We start from the raw sequence: 20209 nt of genomic DNA, 5'->3' as shown, positions 1-20209 counted from the left end.
TCACTAACTAATAAAATAAAAAACGACCTTAACTTAAACAAAGAAATAAATAAAAAAGTTCATCAAATCAAAAAATCACATGAAAAATATAACTAGAATTGGATTGAGCTCATTTTACATTTGCAGCAAAATAAAATTGTTTTATAATAAAATTTTAAGAATTGGTATATAAAAAAAAATTATAATTATGTATATAAATATACGTGATTGAACTGCAGTTTCCATACTAATAATTATAATCATTAGTGGTCTAAAAACACTAACAAATTTATATGTATTAAGGCCTCCGGTAATAAAAGGTTAACTGCAAATTATTTAATGTCGATGAGCAAAATAAATCCACAGTTTAAAGTATATATTACAATCATAAATAAAAATACTTACTATATACTATACAAAGTACTCTATTTTGTATTATATTATACTTAAATATTAACAATTATATAATATACATATTGTTTTAACATAATGGCGGATATCACTATATGTAAAAAAATTATATAAAACAACTCCGATTGTACAACTATTGCTAGCTTATATTATTCTTATCACTGATTGGCTTCAAAGAGTTTTTCACGGAAAAATTTAATCTTCTGCACAAAAAACGCTTCCAAGTTTTCCGCACATCTGTAAAACTGCGAATCTTTAGGATTGAAATATCTACAATTATCAAATATTTTTGTCATGTCGCCTATAAATTCGCTCAACATATTATAACTTTCTTCGTTGATTTTCTTCTCTATCACTTTTAAATCTGAAATTAAAAATGGGCGATATAAAACAACTACAAAAACAGAATATAAGGTCCCGTTAATTAGATATCATTTTTATAAAACGCTTTAGAACAGTCATTTAAGTAAATTTATTTGTTGAAACTCACCCATTGGTTCTTTGATGACTTTATAATACATAGGGGCCTCCTTCGGATCCACGGGATCCATAAACGGCCATGCACTCTTATGCATCTGGATTTGCTTTATCAACTTCCTGAGATTCTCAAAGTCCTTTGTCGACAGCTCCTTCATATTGGCAAAATTGACCGAGTTGTTCTTCTGGCAATTGGGACAGATATACTCGTCGATATTGTCAGCTTCGGATTGCAATATTCCGACGCAGCGGCCGTGGAACCAATCCTGGCATCTATCACAGCATATGTAGAATCTGTAAAAAAATAGCATTATTAATAACACTCGACGCTTTTGAATTGTATTAGATTAGGGCGACTCACTGAGAATTATCATAAGGCTGCCGGCAGAGACAATACAAGACTTGGGTATCTCGGGCGTGTTTGCATTCGGCGCAAACAAACTCATTGAGGGTCTTGCTTGACTCTTCGGATATGCCCACGCAATCACCGTGGAACCAGTTATTGCAATGTTCGCATCCGACATAGAACCTATTTAGTAAATAATTTTTTTTAGCAAAAGGCGATTGAGGGAAGCCACATTAAAAATAAAAGCATACTTTGTCTCGTCGTAAGGAGTTTGGCACACGCAGAGCAATTTTTCCTTTTTGCGCGATTTCGATTTATTAGAAGACGGTGTGTTAGGATTGGGAACGAGTTGCCTGTTGCTTCCGCCGCTCTGGTGCCTAGATCTTTGTCTAGAATTATTTCCACCGCCACCGATGATGCCAATGGTAGGAGTGTTTGCTACTCGTACTTCTTCCTGCTTATTCCGCTCGGCTTTGGTCCTCATGGCTAATTCGGCCGAAAGTTCCTTCTACAATAATTTTACAATAACATGAATCGATGCCTGCAGAAAAGAATTAACTTTACTCTACTATAAAATGTATTTTGAGCTGATGCTAATATTTTTATATGTCAAAAGTATGGTTATTCAAAAGAACAAGAATTTTTACAAGTATTTTGCCACAAAGATAAGATAACTCAATTCATATATAAAATTATACGCCGATTCCAACAGGAAATTTTTGTTTTATAATAAAAAATATTAACACTACCAACGAGTCGAGTGATTTCTACCCGCTTTGTCCGCTGCTGGTAATCCACGGGGCAGGTAGTGACTTCCTTTTACGACTTCTGATGTTTAACGATGGGTTTGATAATATCTACCCGCAAAAATTAAAGCATTATCAATGCTTATACTTTAAGAAAAAAATATATTTCAATGCATAATTATTTTTAGAATAGTATAATTAGATCGTAAATTATTCTTAAAGGGCGACAAAGCCATAAACATTAAAATTGTAACCCATGAAAAACTGATTTATAATTTTATATATGATAATTTACATAGTTCGTGCCCCTTAATGTTCTAACCATATTTTATTCGGATTTTAATCCTTTTTAATTAAAAAATTATCATATTTTTTGTTATATCTCTGTGTTACGCAAAGTTCTCGCGATACAGTCCGTTTTTGCACATCAAGTGGCGAAATCAGTCATGTGTTAAGAAAATAATATTTAAGATGAATTATAATATATTATATAATAGATTTTGCCTTAAAAAATTATTTATATCGGCTTTGGCAATCGTGTGTCATGCCAAGTCATTTCCAGAAAACAGATAAGAACCGCTTCCAGGAAAAAGAGAAAAAGCTGATCAACAGAAGTGTAGTAAGGCTGGAACGCATCGGAACTTTGTTCCTTTTTTTTAATACGAGTGGAAAGCATTCCGGTACAATTTGTTAGAAGATTTGATAAGATCAAAAAATTCTTCTTGCAAATGAAGCAACAGATCGTTTAACGATTTGTTAAATCTCTTTTTTCGTTCAAGAAGATCACATAAATTTAAACAGATTTTCTAACAAATCGTTAAAAGATTTGCATAATCCACTTATACCACAACAAACAAAATAACTAGGGTAATCGTCTCCGGGATCACAAAGCAAAAATATCATTGATTACCCTAAAAGGAGAACCATACTACACTTATCCCTCGAAATACGAGGTTAATTTTTTTTTAAATATTGTTTCTACTATGACCGAAATACATAGAATTCATTCGTTGAATAAAACAAAATATTTTCGATCGTGGTTAATTTATTTCTAGTTATTAAATTTATATGCAAATCTGCACAAAACAATCGCCGATATGGATCCAATATTTATGTATAGCAAATTCGTTCCGAACATTATTAGCTATTGTATATATGTGCAATAAATTCGATAAAATTATGTATTTAAAATGTTTCATCAATTTTGCTTATTTTATTCAATCTATGACGAATATCATTTGACATTTTTTTTAATTTTTGTTATTAATTAAAACTTTGAAGCATAGTATATTTTTACTCGTCATATATGAAACAGTATTCAGGAAGTTTTTGAAATAAAATAATGACACTTCTCAAAATAATTCGTATTTGAATTAAAATAAAATTCACTGCATCTCATTATTTCATGTAAACAACATACACTGAAAATGCAAGAATTTTCTTTGAAAAATTTAAATCACAGAATTATCTGTAAAAAATCTAATGTTCAATTAAAACATCTTTGATTTAACTAAAAAAAATTTCGTCTGCAGTCCATTTTTTTTAAATGTAGCAGCAACATTGGGAATATAGAATCTAAGCAATAAAAAAATGCGACAATTTTTAACATGAAGAAGGGTAGTAATTTTATATGTAAATTTTGCTTCACCCTGGGAAAAGCCGAAATGACATCTTGACCAAAGAGTATGTAAAATAATAAATGAGGGATTTTCCATTCGACGTTCTCACAGTAGTTCACACAGAATTGTGTTGTGGATATTTTATATAATTTAAAAAGTTTATGAAGATTATGAAGGTAATTAACGATTAATTAAAATAATTACTATTAATCAATAATTATTTTACAGGCAATTAATTGATTTTTTGCACTAATTGATTAAATAAATTATTATCAGTAAAACTAAGAAAAAAATTACGAATATATTCAAATACTTCATCCATTTTTCATTCAATATTCTAAAAGTTGAAAACTACGAATAATTGAAAACTAGCCTCTACTGATTAGTAATTCGACAGTATATTTTATAAAATTCAAAAAGTTAAACAATTATGAAAGTAATTAATGATTAATTAAAATAATTATTATTACCCAATAATTATTTTTTAATTAAATATTATTTTATTTTTTGTTTAATAAAAAAATATCGGTAAAAACGGAGAAAAAAAATAAGAATGTAATCGAATACTTATTCCATTTTTTAGTCAATATTCAAATAGTTGAAAACTACGAATAATTAAGAACCCTGGAGGCTGCACCCTCATATCTTTTTTACACTTGATGTTTTTACATCAAGACTCAAATCTAATTTTCGCCGAAAAAGTAAATTTTACATATTTAATGGTTAACATCTTTGTAGCAAAAATTAAAAATTCTATACTTTTGCAATTACAATCATAAACCTACTTGAATCTCAATTCCGAGCTCTTTTTCTAACAAGCTCCTCTTCTTGATGATGTCTTTCTTCAAAAGCTCTTTCTGCCGGAACAGCAGAAGAGGCAGTTTAGAAGAATGATGAGCAGCCCTTCGGCGTTCATCGACCGGCGACGGCGGTTGATTCACATACGGAGACTGGGTATGGACGGTGGTGGTGTTTTGAATCTGAGGCTGCTGTATCACCACCCGCATCGGCCTTGACGGTCTATTGACAATGCTCGGAGTCCTCTGCGACTCGTCTATCGTCTCGTTCCTGAATAAAGAAACATCGCTGATGAACGCGTGATAACGGGTCCCTCGAAATAAGCGCTGTGATCTCACCTCTCGTGGTGCGCGGTCGACGGCCTGTTGCGCTTCCTCGGCGTGCTCTCCACCCATTCCTCGTCGTCGGTGTTTCGGCCAGACGTAGGACGGCGCCTGGACGACGACAAACCTAATCCAGACGAAGAGTTGGACAGAGTCCGGACGTCTCTCGCTTCTCGAGAGATTTCATGGCTCGGTCCGTTGTTAGTCTCCGGTTTCATCTGCCTCTCTTGATACTTTTGCAATTGTAATAGCTTTTCTTCTATTTCAGGATTAAGGTTTTCTTGTTTTAGGGCGTTCTTAATCGCTGCAAGTTAAACATTGCACTTTTACATCTCGGATCCGCTCATAATTTAACGCATTCTTCGAAATACTTACTCTGCTGTATGTAATCTGGCGTGAGAACGAATTTATTCGAAGAGGACGTCGGAGTGGCATCGGGATCCAATAAACTATTAGAATTGGTTTCGTTGGAATCCTGACCGTTAACGGTCGGTGTTTTTGCTTTATTTAAATTATTCTAAGGAACAAAAAAGAAAAATTATAATTCGGTTAGTAAGTCCAGTGAGATTTTTATCAATTAAATATTAACGTCTACGACCTAACAGTATGATTTTTGATTATTATAGAAAAACAGGAAGGAACATAACATAAGGTCAGATTAAAACATAAAAGAATGAATATTAATATATAGTGAAGACAAAAATAAATCATACTAAAAACAATCAGGTTACTTGCAATGAAACGCCATACATGTATTGTTATATAAAAATATTTATTATATGAAATAATTATATAATCATGAATGGCTAGTTATGTCGAAGTCCAAAAAAAATTGTTCTACATTTTACTTAACAATACACAAATGGCATATTCCATAACACAACATTCACATCAAAATAATAAAATAAAAGAGAACCGTAATAAATATTTTATAGATGTCAAAATGAACATATAACACATTTATAATAACATATAATTTGAAACGCGTCATCTTCAACATTTTAAAAAGTTTTACGTCCAATGAAGCGTTTCAGTTAACAACAAATATGCTTTTAAAATTCGTTAACATATTTTTAGAATCCAAAGAAATAGATACATCACAATAATTTAATAGGAATAATGAAAAAATAATAATTAAAAAGTATAGTTTTAAACTATTACATCTTAATAGTAATTCACGTAAGAACGTAATCACACAATCTAATAGTTAAATATCTTAAAAAAATATGAGACAAACAATAACAGCATTTCTTTAAGTAATAATTACATAAAAAAATTATTATGAAAATTTAGAATGTGTAATATTGTTCTTTCGTTGACATTCATTTCACAATTCACAATAAATGCACAATATTTCAGACTTTTTTTATTAAAAAACACTATTACAACTATTAAGAATACTTGAATTTTGATCAACTTCTCAGTCGGTATATATACGTATATATATATATATGATCAACTCTATATAAAGAAAGATTAAGCAAATAAAAAAACAATCAAACTGACTAGTAATTTGTCAAATTTTCACTTAATTGTTTTAAATTGAGTAAAACGCAATAAAAGCCTTTAAAAAATGAAAACCTATATTATGCTACTTATAAAAAAAACAGTTATGATAATATTGTATTTATGTATGATTCATAATATATTCGATCGCTAATATTTATACTAAGTTTTGGTTTCCTTATCACATAATTGAATTGCTTCATATTACACTAAAACATTTTTTAATTTAGTTAAAACTCTTTCGCAGTATTACGTAGGCTCGTCAAAATAAATATAACTCTAGAAGCCTCGGAATGATTACAGTTTAGCTAATTTATGTCTATCTGATTATATAAGTATGATATATATTTACGCTCTGTAGCAAAGCGAAAGAGTTCCAATTTTCAACTAGGTGTTCAATAGTAGTAAAGCAATACCTGAGACATTTGTTGTTGTATCGCGCGCACACCGGTGGCGAGCGGCGAAGGTGTCACAATACTGTTTTGGTTAACCGTCGCCGTATTTGGCTGAACGGCCAGATATATTTTGGTGGGTCCGAGTACTCCTTGTTTGCCAGTCTGTTCTTGGGCTGTGACAAAAAATGCATTATCATCACATATGAACTTTTTTTAATTATTCTGTAAGACAACTTTCCATCTTTTTTGTCTCAGAAAAAATACAACATTTTTAGCACATAACAAATTAATTAACCCTTTGCAATCGGATGCCGACTCTATTGAGTTGAATTTCTACAGAACCCAGAACCCATTTTATATGCAATACATCAGTGGCATTTTAATGTTATTTATTGTTTAAAATCATTCATTTTTATTGGATTTTATAAAAAAAAACTATATTATTCATAACTTTCAACAAGTGGTGTTAATTTTATCAACGCCAAATTTTTTGAGTAATAAATATGACTGATTACTGCTGCTCGAGAAAAATAGTCACAAAGTAAAAAAAAGTACAGAAATAATTATCGAAATAGATATATTCAAAAATTTCATTGTAACTTTTAAAGATAATTACCAACAATAAAAGTTGGATTTAAAAGCTATAGTAAAAAAGTCACGGGTCGATGTGGGTTAAACATCCAACTACGAATGAATGTGTGTGTGAGTTGTGCAGTAATGCCAACTAAACCAGTATAATAATAAAGGACGCTAAAACCCTATATTACCTTTATATTTATACAAAAAATTATTATTTAATTAAATTACAACTGGGCCGTAGAAAAAAATTAAATCAGCCGCAAGTTGCTTACCCCTGATTAACGGTAAAAAATTATGATTCGTCTTATCATTTAACAATTTGAGGCGACTAGTTGTGGTCAGAAAGTACAAACTTCTCATCGAAATTGAGCACACAGGTTTAGTGCAAAAATACTTTAAAAAATCACCTTTCAAAAGTTGCGCTTTAACTTGCGCCTGCACCAGCTGCAACTGTTGCTGTGTGAGCGTATTGCCCTGTAGACCCTGAAGAACAATCCGAGCACCCCCTTCTAAATTCACCACCTGCGATACACAAAACCGATCAAAACCCACATCCACACATAGATAGAATAGAAAAAATCAAAAAATCAAACCTGTGCCGTCACCGTTCTGATGACAGTACCCGGTGGTTGACCCGCCAAGAGACGCTGTTCAGTGAGTTGATCTTCGGTGAGCGGAGTAGTCGGTTGGGTGGCAGAAGGCGGAGGCGGCGCTTGAATCGGACTGCCCTGCTTCAGAGGCGATATTTGATTTTGTTGAGGCGCTACCACCCCTTGAAGGTTGGACACTTGAGTGTTGATATTTTGCACTACTTGATTCTGAGGGTTCGACTCTTGGCTCTGAGCGTTTGCAGCTAGTTGGGTCGAAGGGGTTACTTGCGCCACAATCACAACTTGATTATTGCCGACCGGCCGCACCAATACTTGCTGGCCGTGTATAGACGCAAGTTGCAGTTTTCCAGCAGCCATCTGTTGCGCTAAGAGCGGATTGCTCACGACTATGTGTTGAGTCGGCGCAACCATTCTGTTGACGGGCTGCGGCGATTGGACGGCCGGTATCAACTGCTGTTGGATTTGGACAGGGCGAACGATCTGTTGGTTTTGTATCAACTGTCCGCCTTGGATCAACTGTCCTTGTACTAATTGAGTCGAATTTCCTTGAACGACGACCGTTTGTATAGGTCTCGAGTTTTGTAAAACAGTACCCTGCGAGACTTGTACCATTGGAGTGTTGTTTAGCTTAGGCTGTCCTTGGATGATCATCTGCTGTGGAGATTGAACTAATAACTGTTGATTTCCTTGCATTATGATTTGTTGGCCGCTCGTTTGGGTTATGATGCGTTGATTGGGCGTCAACTGTACTTGTTTATCTGAAGTAATAATAGGTTTCAATGTCGACTGTTGTTTGATGATGACTTTATTGAGAGAAGTCGTTTGCAAGGAAGTAGTAGGAGAGCTAACGACGGTCGAAGTCTTGACCGAGGTGGAGGATACCGATTGAGTGATTTTAGTATGCGGTCTGATAGCTGAAGTTACAGTTATTTTTGGAGTAGGTACAGTACTTCCAGTGGCGATCACTGTGCCACCTGACGGTATATTTCCTTGCTGACCTGAGGCTATAACATGAAGTTTACCGTCGGGCATCTGTATCAATTGCTGTCCAGCGATCAAACCTCTGACTGTTATTTTGCCATCGGGACCTCTGATAATTTGTACTTTTTGCGGACCGTCTCTGGATGCTTGGACCGGTGTAGTTTTGGCGGCGGATTGAGCAGTAGCCGATTGTATAGGTGTAAGTGGTGGTTGAGTGACTAGTTTGGTCGTTCCGTCGGCACTCTTGGTCATAAACACCCTCTTGGTACCTATGACGGCTTTGTTGCTGACTGGAGTCGATACTCCTGCAATAGGGGAAAAATAACAGTTTTTAAAAACACATCAAGAATAAGTAATAATACTTTTTTATTCAAATAATAATGTTTGTCCATTTCGAGTCACTTCGAATAGTTGTCGAAATCTAAATTCTATCGAAACTACGTATATTACAAAAGTAAATTTTCTCTGGTATCCTCCTTTTTTACCCAAAATTGACCAATGAGACATTTTTTGAGATATGAATAACGCATTGATTGATATTGACAAATATTTTCTTTGGATCACTTTTTACCGATACAAATGCATTGGCCGATGTTGGTAAATATGTTTTTAGGTGGCATATTTTTAGAGAACCTAATGAACGTGCTGTAATTTAGCAATATTATTTTTTAGTGAATTCATCGCTTCTAGGTATGTCAGTCAGTTGCCAGTTTTTTTTATTAACATTTAATCGTATTTTATAAAAACAGTGAGTACACATCACACAAACATTAAATTTAAAATTTCATTAGTGTTAAAATATATATGTATAAATAATAATATAATCATTTTTTACGAATGTAGACGAGTGTGCATTTTTCATTGTATGATATTTGTTAGCAATTGAAAAAAAATCTGTTTATCTGTTACATTGTGCAAATATCTAAGTTGCACGGTTGGTTGCCGTGCGAAAATCGTGTTGAAAATTATTTAAATACATTTTTATTTTATTGGTATGTGATTCAGTTTTATGGTAACTGATTTCATTTTAACAAATATATATGTGGGGTATATTCATAAAAAAATCTGCGAGCACTCTTGAAACGATTTTTTTTACCCAAATTTTGAGCCTCTGGAATTTCAGATTACTCTTTTAGTTAATATAATATTAGCAACAACTTTGGTTAAAGCGCTAAATGAATATGTTCCAGTAAATACGCAGTTTCACTTTTAATTTTGTTATATGAAGTTGAAATTACGAAACGCACAAATGTGTGCACACAGTATTCAATGTGTTAACGAAGTGTATAAATAATAATAATTAATTATAAAAAAAACCCGCAGATTAAGTGTTAATATTGATTTTGTGCCAACTTAAATAATCATTTCTATAAAATAAATTTTGAACAACGAATTCATAAAATTATTAGAATACTGCAACGCTGAAAATTATATACTGATACAAAGTCTTTTAAATTAAATCTTATTAAAAATGCATATAATTTCTTTCCGCATGAGACGAAATTCATTTAATAATTCATACCTTTGGATTCCTCAGTTTTTTGTTTGGCTTCAAAGATAAAAAAAATACATTGGTTATATACATATACTCGCTCACTAGTTCTTAAGATCAGATTACCTTCATAGAAATAAATAGAAAATATATAATATACCTTGAGATAATTCCAACGCCCGCTTCTGCTGGTGGGCGGCCCTCTGCATCCTCAACTGCTGTTCCATCTTTTCCTTGATCTCTTGAGCCGAGATCTTTGTCACGCTGTTGACCGGAGAATTCTCTCTAGACTCTTGAGTGATTCTAGATGGAGGTAGTTTTCCTGTAGTCGTTCTCGTGACGGGAACTGCTCTCTCTACTCTCTCTCCGTATTGTCTAATCTCCCACAACTCTAACTTATCTTCATCGACCCATTCTTCGGTGACTTGAGGCTCGGTGCTCTGAGGAGATTCGGCTCTCTTTCGTTTCCGAAGACCGCTTCGTATCGAAGTCACCTCTCGAACGGTTTTGGGTACTTCCAAAGGTATGACGACCTTCCGCCTTAGATACTGAGTTTTATCCAAGAACTGTCCGATGTGGCGGTGCTTGAGCATCTCGGATGTTATGATTTCGGTCTCAGTGGTGATTTGATTTTTGCCGTCACTGTTGGACGGCTTGGTGGCCATATCGTCCCATCGAATGCAAGTCCATAAGATTCTTATCTGGAGAGCTACGGCGGCCAAGGACGATAAATTGATGGTGCGGTACAACCAGCACGTCTTGAAGAGCGGTCTAGAGCATGGATACGGCCAAACGCAAGGATTCGGTTTGGAATTATGATTAAAGCCCATAACTTGGAATCGTCCGGCATGTCTGCCGAGTTTGCGCAGCTCGTGAGCTGGCAATACCATTATGCTTTTGGCTTTACTCTTGGTGTGGAAAGTAGAACAAAGGGGATATTTTACTGGAATGCGTTTCTTTTTGTTCTTATCCAACGGTATGATCTTCTTCAGGTAAACTTTACCCGCTGCTAGCGTGGCTGAATAAACTTTAGGGCTTCCGTCCGGTCCCAATTCCTTAACAGATTTACCTTCTCTTTTAATGATATTTCTACTAGAGTACACTCTACGGTTGAACGGTGCCATGTACGTCGGTTTATACGGCACTTTCGTGGTAACTTCGGTGTCGCTAGAATTACCTTTCGGTCGACTCCTGGTCGATATGCGTAATTTAGGTATAGGCGGTCTGTCTCCGTCGTATTCTTCCGATTTGACAATACTGACATCTCTGTACTTTCTCTCCTTTTTACATTTCCGTTCACTCTCTGAATTATCGATAACTTTATCGGTTTCCACGTCGATGTTATCTTCGGTGGAAAAGCCTTGATCTAATTCCATCTCGTTACCGACGGCCGGTATGACTGTCTCGTCGAGAACATTTTCAGGTCTGTCATCATCGAACGGTTCAATCTTCGGTTTAATATCTAATTCGACATTCACGCTTTCGTGTATTCTGACAAAGGAGTTAATGCACTTTTCGTCGTATTTCTGAGCGGACGCCACCGCCGAAATCAGATCTTTAATGATACTATTGGTGTATTCAGTCGGATCCTTTTCAATCTTAACGGTGAGTTGTTGGTGTAAGAGCGATTTTAAAGGATCTTTAGTGTTGTTGAAGACGTTCATGTTTGAGTTTCTGACTTTGTTGAGCAAAAGCAGCAATTCTTTCCGGAGATTAGCTTTGCGTACGCATAAAGGCGAATAACAGTTGGCCGTGAAGACGAGACCTTGAGATAAAGTAGCAGCGCTCGCGTTGCAGTCTCTGTTGTAACATTTATATCCTCTCGCTAGCTGCATGGCTTCCGCGTAACGTTGCCTAAGAGTTTGAATCTCTTTTGTCATAATAGCCATGTCTTCCTTCTCGGTGTTCTTTGGCAATAGCCCATTTTCAGTTTCGCACTCATCATTCTCCACGTCGACATTCTGCTCTTCTTCTTCTTTAACGGTCGATTCATCCTTTTGTAAAAATACATTCTGATCGAACCTTCGCTCTTCTAACAGTTTCAAATGGACGCGCCTAGCGAGTAGATCGTCTAAACGTGACTTTTTGGCAATCTTAGGATAGAATATCCGAGCCGACGAAGAGAGCACCTTTTCTATGTCTATCTCGCTAAACATGCGAGGCTGCTGGATCAGTTTTAAGTCTTTGACGTCTTGAGGCACTTGATCAGAAATATCCGAATTGCGATGTTTATTACACAGAAATTCATAAGTTTTCGGCTCCACTTGAATGATCTTATTGGAATCGTTCAAATTCACCTGAACGGCGTATTTTTGAGGACCTGCGCTCAAACCTGGTCGATAATTGGGAATATTTCTAAATTTTCTAGTAGCCGAATGCCAAAGCCAACCCCATTGTGCGTGAATGCGGTACTCTTCGCCTTTTTGCTTCCATATCTAATAAAATGAAAATATAGTTATATTAAATACATAGACCGCAATACTAAATTAAAGCATATTTTATACTCACTTGATGTTTCGACGGTATGGGATATTTAACAAAAAATGATACTTTGTTCTTCTCTTCCTCCTCCTCCTTTTCTTTCTTTTCTCTCTTGTCCAATTTTTTTCTCTCTTCTCGTTCTGCTGCAGTGATTCTTTGAAATCTAACATGACCCAATTGTTCATGCCAAACTTGTACGAAGACTACATTTTTAATACATGCCTAAAATAACAAGTAAAGTTAAATTCGATCAATTAGATAGCTGCATAAATAAAACATCTAAAACCGCTTCCTGCACATGACAATATATTTCATCGAATTAAGCATTAAATTTTTTACACCATGATTGTTACAATAATCATTGCATTTTTGCTTTGTGAGCAACATTGACCTTGATAACATGTGTCAAATAGCGGCAGGGAAGAGAAGACATTTTATATAAAAAATATTTCTAAATATATTTTTAGGTACTGGTCGATTTTATACCGGCCACCACCGCACTTGCACACACTGAAGCAATTCTGTGTATGCGCGAGTCGTATCACTCAAATGACAGGTCTTTTTTCGCCAAAAAAATATGATAACTTTTGAATTTAGAGGAATTAAAAAACAAATCTTTATCAAATGTTTTGACTTCTATTGGTGTATTTTTTTAAATCATTTCATTAGTAGTCGCATAAGATCAAAATTAAAATCATAAATTTGTTTTATTCTACTTTGTATTATTTCTAGTTTAAAAAAATATGTACACAGAAACTGAGTATTTTGAAACTAAATATAAATAACATAAAAAAATGCTAAATAATTATTACAGCACTACATTCAAATGTAACAGTTGCGAAAGGTCTATTTGGTGTTCAAACCCGAACCTAACTGAATATAATAACGGTATAATGGTTATTTTGTTTATGTTAGGTTTGGGTTTGAACAGCATGTACATGTTTCTCAACTGTCAAATTTGAGCGTGGTGCCATGATAATAAACGAAAGTATCAAAATTTGGTTTAAATAAAATAATTAAAAAGTTAATTTTTCGATACTTTTCTATTATCGGGTTTAAATTTATACATTTGTTACTACATTTTATTTATTTGTATACAATTATAAATAACATTTTTTAGTAGATTCGTTGCAGAGTTATTCATAGGGTGTTCACTGTTCTGACCCAACGCTTTGGTCGGAACATTTCACACTGCGAAAAAAGATGTCACTCGAGTGTTAACACAACTTTCACATGTGTGCAAGCGCGGCACTGGTAGGTATAAAATCGACCAGTTACTATTTTTATTACTTTTTTTCAAGAATATATTTTTTTTATATAAATTAAAACAAGGAAGAAAAAATTTGTATTTATATATTTTTGTGCGCATTAAGTAATTTAAATTTATTAAGAACAAAATTGAGATACACACCTGCAAAACAACCAAAGCCCGTGCGAAATCTCTAGGAACATTAGATATGTGAACAGCTTGCAACCAAGGCTTCCTCAAAAGAGGCCAATTTGGATGCATAAAAACGGGAGCTATACTATTCTCCAGATGGAGAATAGTCTGACGCAACGAATTCACCAATTGCGACCTAGTAGCTGCAAATCAGAGGTTAATCATGAAAAATAATACAAAAATCCTATCGTCAGCATTTAAAAGCCGAAACCTCACCAGTGGAATTCCCGATCCATTTGAACTCTTGGGCGCAAGTCAACGAAAATTTATTGGCTAGATGCCTCTTTTTATCCCGCTCCTCGTTTCTCTGAGGCTTGTTCAATGCCATAGGATTGACTGTATATTGGTTGACGTAAGTTTTGAAGCCGCCTTCGTTACCCAACTTAAAGAGCAGCGTTCCGGAAGTGATCTGGTTCATCTTGAGGCGAGTCAGCCTCTGAGTGTCCATAGCTGCAATGATTAAAAATTATATTTTAAAATTACGTTAATAATCAGTACATAATAGAAAGAATTACATACATTCCAACTGCTTATCCAAAACTCGATCTTCGATCTTTTTACTATTTTCTTCGTCTTTAACTATGGACTCTTCTTTAATTTCAGATTCATCGATTTGTGATTCTACAGTTTGATTTGCATCGTTTTCGGCCATTTCAACGTTGCTTTCATTAGTGAGAGAATCGCAAAAATCTTGGGGTTTCTTATCGCTTCGCTCTTGCCTTTTTTTCAAGATGATTGAGTTTTCGACTTCCAAGTATGATTTTCTTCCGGCTTTGCACTGCTCGGTGATCTTTTCGGTTATTTCCATCTGCCTGCAAATCTCCGCTTTGTGTTCCGAAAGTTCTTTATAGAGAACGTTCTCCAACACTTTCGAGTCGAGTATACTCAATAGTTCTTCAAATTGCAAAACTGACGAATAGTACCAGACGGTCCCGTCTTCGGCCTCTCTATAAATTAAATAATGGTCGTTCATATATAACAGTATTATTGTATATTAGCATTCCTTTCGCTTATCCGATCCTGACAGAAATTCAATATATTAATTTAAGGCTCGTATTTTTCGGGTCAGAATTTATAATAAAAGGTCAAAATACATCGGTCAGAAGAAGTATTCGATGCTCAGAATTTATATTAAATTGTAAGAATTATTTTGACATATGGTCAGAAACATTTTTTTTCAGTTGATAATATTGAAAATTGGTAGTTTATTATTATTATCATTATCGAGGTGTTTTAGGGCCATCTTGTTTGGTTGAGCTCGCAACATTGTCAAATGTCAACACAACAAGCCAAGCTTGCTATCGTTATTCCCGCTTCATTCGTTGCTCTGAATACCTTCGCATCCAACATACATTTCAATAGATTTGTTGAGTTATTCATGGGGTGTTCACTGTTCTGACCAACACTCGCTTGCTCGCACATAACTTGCTAAACAGTTTAGGTGCGAGCGAGATATTTTATAAGACATTTCTAAAATATATAATTTATTGCCTATTTATATTCATAAATGTTATATTTATTTAATTCACACTATTTTTTTCTAACCATTTGATATTTGTTCTGAATGTGAAAAACATAATTATGACCAGGCTGTTAATACAATTCTAACGCAGTTGATTTATATTCTGACCATTTAATTTGTTGCCTTAATTTAATAATCAATACTGAATTATTTCTGTATAATACACATATTTACTTTATTTTGAATGTTGACTCTTATCCATTGTTGTACACCAGTGGCCTCTAAGCCAAGTGATAATTACACAATCGTAAACATAAAATAAACGAGAAATTGACAGCTGCAACACATTCAGATACTAGCAGAAGAATTCATAGCAAATTTTTAGATAAATTTGTATATATTCAGCAGTCGCGTATAGTAAGATACTTTCTCTTTCGCTCGCTCGCGTATTGAGTGATGAGAGTGAGAGATAATGTCGTGCGGAACGCACACCCTTATCTCTCATTCGCTCTTATCACTTAACGAGCGAGCGAAAGGGAAAGTACCTCACAGTACACGCCTGATATTCAGGGATGTGTACAATTTTTTTTTCTAATAAGTATATGCAATCAAAATACTTTCGAAATCACTGTTGTACGCAATAAAAAGATATCCATTTGAATTAATATTAAATTGCTTTATCTCAGTGAAAGTAGAAATTCACTTAATTTTTAAATCTTATAATTGTATAACCTCGACAATAATTCACATTTAAAAATTTCACTCACACAAATATCCTACGGCATATGAACCAATATTTTCGGCCGTGCCGGTCGTAGCCAAGGTGCTCGTGCCGGCAGAGCAAGCCCCGTTTCTCCAGATCGGATACGCAATCTGTGACGCCCGAAAGCTTATGCAGCTTGCATAGCGAACACTGCCAATCTTCAGTGGGCACGTTGAGCAGCGGAGGGTCGACGCACTCCAAGTGGTATACGGCCGGACACGTCTCGCAGCACAGAAGATCGCCCAGTCGGTGACACGATCGACAGTGATCATCGTAAAGAATGGAAACTGTGGAGAAAAATTGGCTTTAGTTTTCGTAAAATATAGACGACGTAGGGGAGTTGTTCATATTCATGGTATTATAAATATTGGAAAAATTAAGACTAATGGAATAAGGGAAAGGTGACCGAGATAAAAAAAATTACACAATGATAAAACTTACAATAAAAGCCTAGTGCCAAATAAAAGTAGTTAGTCAATGTACCAAAACTTCTGCAAATATCAATCTTAAGACTGTACGATCAGATGCCAGAATTGATATAACTAGAAGTGTGTATGACAAATTTTCTCCTATGCAGATAGCAATATCATAATTGGCACTAACGGTAGCCTTCAAGTCATCTGCTAAAAAAATGGGCCTGATTGTTAATGAGCAAAAAGCAAAATATATGCTGATTATACTTTACAGGAATGGTCCCCTGCAAACATAAAAACATATGAATACACTTTTAAGTGTGTAAATAGTTTAATGTATCATGGAGCACTGAATAAATAAAAAAGACTGTCAGTAAATAAATGTTACTATGTATCAGACAAATGAAGTAAAATCGAGAAGACAATCTAGTCTTTTTTTCTTCAGAAAAGGATTCATTGCAGAGTTATTCATGGGGTGTTCACTATTCTAATACTCATTCGCGCCTAATTTGTTCAACAGTAATGCACGAAAAAATTCGTTTTATGGAACAATTACTTTATATATTGCTCATTTAAATTGTCCTCGTATGAAAATAACTCAGTGAATTGAAGTGTCAGTGCAAGAACAATTCGTCGAAAACGGCGAGGAGGCTGAAATGGGTTTACTTAGAAGGATTCTCAACGCATATCATTTACTAATAAAACATATCAAGTTTTTTAAATTTCAACATCTTTTTTTGTATATGAAAAATTTGTAATGTGTCCATATGGAACATTTAACAATTTGTTTGTCTGTTTAGTGGCAGATGGATGAGTCGTCCATCAGCGATTCACTTCGCAACTGTAGAAATCATTTGTCTTTACTTCATAAGATTTCTTTCCTCTTCAGGCGTTTCCTATATTGCACTTTTGTTAAATCCTTTGCAAGCTGATTAGGATGGTTCGTCAGTCTTTCTTTATACTTTTGTTTGTCCTGTAGAATCGTTCTTTCATCATTGTCATGTTCAGGTCCAAGAGGATATATGAATTTCGAACAAACCATAGGGCATCCACTATCAATGCATTTTATTTTAATATCTTTGAAATATATCTATATTAGAGTTGTTAGCTGAGCCCTATAGTTGTATTTCCCCGTACATCCATATTGGTTTTATGATGGCCTTGTATAAGATCAGTTTATCATCAACTGACAACTGAGAGTTTCTCTCTAGCAGCCAATAGCATTTTCTTAGGGCACGTCTTAATTGCTTGCATTTGATCCATATATGTCTATATATCTTTCATGCGCGTCTTCTGTCCATGTGCATCCACAGATATTTGGTACTGTCTGCTTGTGCTATTATAATATTATTTAACTGGACTGTCACATGGTCAGATTTTTGCTCGTTTGCCTTGATTCTCTAGAATTGTTGCCATTTTTTAATAGTATTCAGATGTTCCTGTATAAGTCTAAACGCCTTATTTGGATCTTCATATGATGATTATTCCTGTAATTAGATCATCTCCAGGAGATTTTTTTGGGTTGAAGTTGTTTTTAATAACAGATTTGACCCCTCTCATTGATATCTTCTTGACAGGGACATTGAGTTGAGAAGAAGCCTCCAGAAAGAACAGTACCATCCTCTCCACGTTGAGGAATCCGTCTGGAGCCCCACTGTGTGTACTTAGCATTGTAGTCTCTCGCACCAATGAATCTATCACCAAGAGTGTAGTAAAAGCCATCGTAGTCGTTTGTTTTGATTGTATGCATTTGAGCAACTTCTACGGTTGTGGCTTGTATGTGTTTGTGCTTGATTGATTTTTTTATTATTACTGTGGTTCCTCCGTGAGCAGTGCAGTCTGGATGTTTTGTGTCATATATAGCATAGTAAGCATTTTAAAGAAACTTTTGTTTGTAAAATGAGTTTCACTTATAAGTATAATGGCTATGTTGTGCAAGACCGTTGGCGTTCAAAAATGTTATTCTCAAAAATGAAGCAAACATTTATTTAAGTTTAGATAGTTTTGTAATTTTTATTTGATTTTCAATAATGAATTTGTAGCTGGAAAACAATTATATAAATGGGCAGATGTCACCGAGGGTTAAATTAATAAAGTTTAAATTGTATTTAAGTAGTAAAAATAAAAATATAGAAAGTGAATGCGTTTAACCTTCGCTGGTGAGGTCGTCTCTGACGGGATTGGTGGCGAGGAAGCGGTCGCACAGGAACTCCAGAACCTTGATGCGCTCCTCGGGTCCGGCGAAGGGATATTCGCGAGTTTCGAGCGCGGCCAGGGCGTCGCGGTCGAACGACGGGTCACTGTCGACATAGAGGCGCAGCGCCTCCGGCCAGGTGGCGGCATCCAACAAGTACAGCGCTACGTTGACGCTGTCCTTGTGGTCAGCGGGTCCGAAGTGGGTCTGCTGGGCGTCCTCTTCGCGCAGCAGCGACCTCAGCAGGGCAGCGTGCACCTCGGCGAGGAGCGCGGACTGCTCGTCGCAGGCCACAGCCGAGCACAGGTCTTCGACGCGGAAGGGCGACAAGCGCACGGCGTGCCTGAAGCGTCGCAGGGTCTCGTAGACGGCTGCGGCTCGCGCAGTCAGCTGGCGCTCCAGCGGCAAGTCGTCGGACGAAGGCGGGGGCTCCAGCGAGGGCGGCTCGGCGCCCTCGCGCAGCCACGGCGGCTCGGGGCTGGGCGGACGCGCTCGGCGTTCTATCGGGCTGCCGGGACCTAAGGAGAAGTCCGAGTCGGACGAGGGCTCCGGCTCGGGCTCGGACTCCTCGTCCGACGACGAAACCCTCTCGGAGGGCTCCGACTCTTCGTCGGACTCGTCGCCGAAGTCGGAGCCGTAGTGGTACTCGGAGTCGCGGGGCTCGGCGGCCGAAGGGTCGTAGCCCCGGCGCGAGTGAGACGCCGGCTGGGGCCTCCGGTCTCCCCGGCGGCCCGCGCCGGAGGCCGCCGCGCGGTGGCTCGGCCTGCGCGGGGGCCGACATCGCGACGAGGGAGTCTGGGCCGGGGCCGGAGCTTGGCGGGCGGCCGCCGCCGAAGACGCGGCCCTGGCCCTGCGGCCGCGGCGCTGCGCCGACATGGGGCCGGGCGAGGGCGGGGGCGGGGGCGGGGGCGGGGGAGCCCGCAGGGACGCGCGAGTCTCCGCAGCGACGCGAGCGCCGGCCCTCCCGGCGCCGATGCGACGCGCTTCGCTATTGGTCGACGGCGGCCATCTTGCCTCCCCTCGCGCTTCTCTCTTCCCCTCGCCTGCGACTCGGGGGCTCCGCCGGCGGATCCGGGGGCCCAAAGTCAGCTGTCGTCCGGGCGATTCTCGCGTCTCGGGCGTCTCGGGACTCGATCGCGGCCTGCGGGGCGAAGCGTTCGCCTCTCGCGCGCTCGAGTTCGCTTCTCAATCT

General features: G+C 36.9%; 1 protein-coding gene across 3 annotated transcripts; it reads right to left on the bottom strand.

The window, feature by feature from the left end:
- Positions 1-390: 390 nt before the first annotated feature.
- Positions 391-20209, bottom strand: E(bx) (nucleosome-remodeling factor subunit NURF301 E(bx)). Of its 3 annotated transcripts, none has more exons than XM_088186613.1 (17): positions 16852-20209; positions 16415-16697; positions 14705-15132; positions 14402-14635; positions 14156-14328; positions 12772-12966; positions 10424-12698; positions 7773-9076; positions 7587-7701; positions 6622-6773; positions 5075-5216; positions 4715-5003; positions 4364-4664; positions 1465-1721; positions 1229-1396; positions 881-1161; positions 391-754 (listed from the first exon to the last, which is right to left on the bottom strand). In XM_088186613.1, exons 3-17 carry the CDS (start codon positions 14991-14993, stop codon positions 549-551), a joined length of 6381 nt encoding a protein of 2126 aa, XP_088042739.1. In that variant the 5' UTR covers positions 14994-15132; positions 16415-16697; positions 16852-20209; the 3' UTR covers positions 391-548. The 3 variants fall into 3 exon arrangements, with proteins under 3 accessions (XP_088042739.1, XP_088042736.1, XP_088042738.1); XM_088186610.1 differs by having other exon boundaries at positions 18975-20209; XM_088186612.1 differs by having other exon boundaries at positions 4364-4646; positions 18975-20209.

The sequence above is a fragment of the Plectrocnemia conspersa genome, unplaced genomic scaffold, assembly GCF_051122295.1.
Source record: "Plectrocnemia conspersa isolate PC_06_02 unplaced genomic scaffold, ASM5112229v1 ptg000005l, whole genome shotgun sequence".
Lineage (NCBI taxonomy): Eukaryota > Metazoa > Arthropoda > Insecta > Trichoptera > Polycentropodidae > Plectrocnemia > Plectrocnemia conspersa.
This window is presented reverse-complemented; position numbering and strand designations above follow the sequence as displayed.